This window comes from Palaemon carinicauda, chromosome 29, assembly GCF_036898095.1.
Source record: "Palaemon carinicauda isolate YSFRI2023 chromosome 29, ASM3689809v2, whole genome shotgun sequence".
NCBI classification, from domain to species: Eukaryota; Metazoa; Arthropoda; class Malacostraca; order Decapoda; family Palaemonidae; genus Palaemon; species Palaemon carinicauda.
In genome coordinates this window covers 74,568,660-74,573,659 of record NC_090753.1, presented here as the reverse complement: position 1 = coordinate 74,573,659, position 5,000 = coordinate 74,568,660, and the positions used below count along the sequence as shown (strand labels likewise).

At 39.2% G+C, this 5,000-nt stretch overlaps 1 protein-coding gene across 1 annotated transcript in view; it reads left to right on the top strand.

The window, feature by feature from the left end:
* LOC137622243 (sodium-dependent noradrenaline transporter-like) overlaps positions 1–5,000 on the top strand; it is a 73,685-nt gene that overhangs the window by 369 nt on the left and 68,316 nt on the right. The window contains exon 2 of the mRNA XM_068352748.1: positions 4,728–4,850. Within this exon, the coding sequence (XP_068208849.1) occupies positions 4,728–4,850 (123 nt within the window). The remainder of the gene's footprint in view (positions 1–4,727; positions 4,851–5,000) is intronic.

Sequence of the window (5,000 nt, the reverse complement as noted above, 5' to 3'; positions counted from 1 at the left end):
ATATTTTACTTCATAGAGTATATAGAAATTTTTCCATTGCATTATGCATTTGGGAAAGATAATAGTTGATAAGAAAGTTATGATAAATAGAAGAATTGTTCATAGAAATGAAATCCCCTTTTAACTTTATAGACATTGCAATTGAGGTAGATTTACATAATGGTATTTGTTACAAAAACAGAGATAATTGAAAGCATAGATTCAATATGGTTGGAGTTATTACGAGTGTGTAATGTAGTAGTGTATATATATATATTTATATATGTATAAATATGCTTGCATATATATACTTTATATACTGTATATGTATATCTATACTTAAATTATATATACATACACACACACTCATATATATGTGCCTGTGGTATTAATGGTATTAGAATTTGAAGCTTAGACAAATTAGTTTAGAGAATTAGTAAATGAAAATATAGCCTTGGCAAATGTGAAAATCTCATCTGTATTTTTTTTTCTGTAGAAATTCAAGAGATAAACTGTAGATTCGTAGTGATGGGTTGAACTAAATAGGATTTTCCTTCATTGTTATATTTTTGTAAAGATATAATGATCTTAGATTTATCTTTTATAATTATAGGCTACATGTAACACAGACATGGACCCCCAGTCTCTCTCTCTCTCTCTCTCTCTCTCTCTCTCTCTCACATACAAGGGGATCTTCTACTCACCCCTAACACAAGATTTGTTACTTCCCCATTCTCTCTCTCTCTCTCTCTCTCTCTCTCTCTCTCTCAAAATATACATTTGCATTGTTTCTCATCTCTCTATCACTTGCATTGAGCAGTTGAATTGCTCTCTCTCTCTCTCTCTCTCTCTCTCTCTCACACACACACATACAAGGGGACTTCTACTCACCCCTAACACAAGATTTGTTACCTCCCCATTCTCTCTCTCTCTCTGTCTCTCTCTCTCTCTCTCTCTCTCTCTCTCTCAAAATAAGCAGTTGCAGTGATTCTTATCTTTCTCACTTGGATTAAGCAGTTGAATTGCACTCTCTCTCTCTCTCTCTCTCTCTCTCTCTCTCTCTCTCTCAAAATAACCAGTTGCATTGGCTTATCTCTCTCACTTGCATTAAGCAGTTGAATTGCTCTCTCTCTCTCTCTCTCTCTCTCTCTCTCTCTCAAAATAAGCAGTTGCAGTGATTCTTATCTCTCTCACTTGGATTAAGCAGTTGAATTGCACTCTCTCTCTCTCTCTCTCTCTCTCTCTCTCTCTCTCAAAATAACCAGTTGCATTGTCTAATCTCTCTCACTTGCATTAAGCAGTTGAATTGCTCTCTCTCTCTCTCTCTCTCTCTCTCTCTCTCTCTCTCCTCAAAATAAGCAGTTGCATTGTTTCTTATCTCTCTCACTTGCATTAAGCAGTTCAATTGCTCTCTCTCTCTCTCTCTCTCTCTCTCTCTCTCTCTCAAAATAACCAGTTGCATTGTCTTATCTCTCTCACTTGCATTAAGCAGTTGAATTGCTCTCTCTCTCTCTCTCTCTCTCTCTCTCTCATTAAACAGTTGTGTTGCTCTCTCTGCATTAAGCAGTTCAATTGCTCTCTCTCTCTCTCTCTCTCTCTCTCTCTCATTAAACAGTTGTGTTGCTCTCATACATATACATACAGTTACGTTACTCTCTCCTCTCTCTCTCTCTCTCTCTCTCTCTCTCTCTATCAAAATAAGCAGTTGCATTGTCTTATCTCTCTCACTTGCATTAAGCAGTTGAATTGCTCTCTCTCTCTCTCTCTCTCTCTCTCTCTCTCTCTCATTAAACAGTTGTGTTGCTCTCTCTGCATTAAGCAGTTGAATTGCTCTCTCTCTCTCTCTCTCTCTCTCATTAAACAGTTGTGTTGCTCTCCTATATATACACACAGTTACATTACTCTCTCTCTCTCTCTCTCTCTCTCTCTCTCTCATTTAACTACGACTTTCCTTTTGCATTTCCTCTCTCTCTCTCTCTCTCTCATTTAACTACGACTTTCCTTTGCATTTCCTCTCTCTCTCTCTCTCTCTCTCTCTCTCTCTCTCTCTCATTAAACAACTCCAATGCTCTTTCTATCTATTTACCAAGTCCTTTCATGAAACATATCACGAAATCGTTCGTGGGTAGAATAGCCCCAGACCAGAACAGAAGTGACCACTGTGTTTTGGTAGAATTTTACATTACATCAGGACGTGAATATCATCTCTCCCATACAAAACGTCTAACTGGGTCCCTCTACAATGTTAAGTGCTTTATGTACATAGACTTGGAACTCCTTGTACAGTGTCCAATGTTTATTTACTTAGACTTGGAACTCCCTTTAGTGTCCAGTGTTTATTTACTTAGACTTGGAACTCCCTTTACAGTGTCCAGTGTTTACATAGACTTGAAACTCCTTGTACAGTGTCCAATGTTTATTTACATAGACTTGAAACTCTCTTTACAGTGTCCAGTGTTTATTTACATAGACTCAGAACTCCCTATACAGTGTCTGTTTTATATACATAGACTTGGAACTCCCTTTACAGTGCCTAATGTTGTATACATAGACTTGGAACTCCCTGTACAGTGTCCAGTGTTTTATGTACATAGTCTTGAAATTCCCTTTACAGTGTCCGATGTTTATTTACATAGACTTAGAACTCCCTATACAGTGCCCAATCTTTATTTACATAGACTTGGAACTCCCTATACAACGTCAAGTATTTTATGTACATAGACTCTAAACTTCCTGTACAGTGTCCAGTGTTTTATGTACATAGACTTGAAATTCCCTGTACAGTGTCCAGTGTTTTATGTACATAGTCGTGAAACTCCCTGTACAGTGTCCAGTGTTTTATGTACATAGACTTGAAACTCCCTGTACAGTGTCCAATGTTTATGTACCTAAATTTCAAACTCCCTGTACAGCAACATAACTAGTGTTTATGTACATAAACTTCAAACCACCTGTACATTGTTTAGTGTTTAATGTACATAGACTTAAAACTGCCTGTACAGTGTCTAGATTTTATTTACATAAACTTCAAACCACCTGTACATTGTTTAGTGTTTAATGTACTTAGACTTAAAACTGCCTGTACAGTACCCAAATTTTATGTACATAAACTTCAAACCCCCTGTATACTGACAAGTGTTCAATGTACAAAGACTTAAAACTGCGTGCACAGTGTCCAAAGTTTATATAGTTAACCTTCAAACCCCCTGTACAAAGACTTTAAACTCCCTGTACAGTGGCCAGTGTTTTATGTATATAGACTTGAAATTCATCTACTGCCTCAACTAACTGGTCCTTGTCTGGTGCTTTGGGTTCATTCGAGTGTAGGGTAATCTATTAGGAAGGTAGATAGGCATTTCTCATTAACTGTCTTCTTATTAATCAACTTTTCTTCCAGAGTTGTCCCCATACATGAAATATACTTGAAATAAAGATAGATTTGATAAAATGCCGTAATTTGTGATGTCATTTTGTAAGGGAAGATTTATTGATATTTAAAAAATTTTCTAAATATTTTTCTTTACCTTTGTTAAACCTTTTTCATCTTATATAATTTTGGACTTATTTTATTAAGCTGAAAATGCGCTTTTGAAGTACATTCAGACATTACTTAATTTTAAACAATCTTAATATGAAATTTAATCATTTGACTTCTAGAATAAATTAAAGACGATTATCCTAAATGATGATAAGCATTTGGGTCATTATTTGTTGTGGGATGTTGAGTAAATTGAAATTCTTAAAAGTATTTCTTTTTACACAAATGAAAGTTTCGTAAATTTAATTCCCGAACTTGCAATTTCAATGAGTCTCTCAGACGGCTTTATCAATGACAACTAAATGTCCCCACATCTCATTAGTCTCCCCACAGTTCCCACCCACTTTACTCTTCCTTTCCCCATCTTCCCCCTGTCTCTTTAGTCTCTTTCTCAGTTCCCCATATCTCATTAGTCTCCCCATCTTACGCCTCCTTTTATACCTCCCCTATTTATCTTCAGTCTCTCCCCTCAGTTTCCCCACATCTCAGCTCTCTCCCCACAGTTTCCCCATATCTCAGCACTCTCCCCCACAGTTTCCCCATATCTCAGCACTCTCCCCCACAGTTTCCCCCATATCTCAGCACTCTCCCCCACAGTTTCCCCATATCTCAGCACTCTCCCCCACAGTTTCCCCATATCTCAGCACTCTCCCCCACAGTTTCCCCCATATCTCAGCACTCTCCCCCACAGTTTCCCCATATCTCAGCTCCCTCCCCCTCAGTTTCCCCATATCTCAGCACTCTCCCCCACAGTTTCCACCCACTTAACTCTTCCTTTCACATCTCCCCTAATCTTTTTAGACACCCCCACAGTTCCCATCCATTTTAATCTTCTCTTCCACATCTTGCCCATATTTCTTTAGTCTCTTCCCTCAGTTTCCCCACAATTTCTTCGTATTTCTTTAGAACCCCATGCATTTCATTCCCTTTACTTCTTTTTTCCCTATCTCCCCCATGTCTGTTTAGCTCCCCCCCACCCCAGTTCCCATCCCCTTCTCTTCTTTTTTTCCCTACCTCCCCCCACATCTGTTTAGCTCCCCCCCCCTAGTTCCCACCCCCTTCACTTCTTTTTTTTCCCTATCTCCCCCATATCACTTTAGTCATGTAGTTCCCACCTACTTTACTCCCCCTTTCCTTATCTTCCTTATAGAGACCCCCCTTCACCCCCTCCCCCCTTTTCAGAAGGGTTAAAGTGTAAAGAATTCTACAGGTTCGCCCCCTGGTGGGTTGGTGGGGGGAAGGTGGTAGTTCTGGGTCTGTCCTGGAGGACACAGCTTCGTCCGACGATTGTCACCGCTCCACATTAACCCTTGTGCATTCTCCTGCCCGCACTGTGAGTACCCCGCCCCCCCCCCCTCTCCCCTTCATAAAATGCCCCTTTTCTATAAATGGCCTTTATTTAATGTCCTTAACACCTGAGACTAACACCCACATACGCACATACACGCTGATGCTGTACTCACCGGAACATTAACTTGCTCGT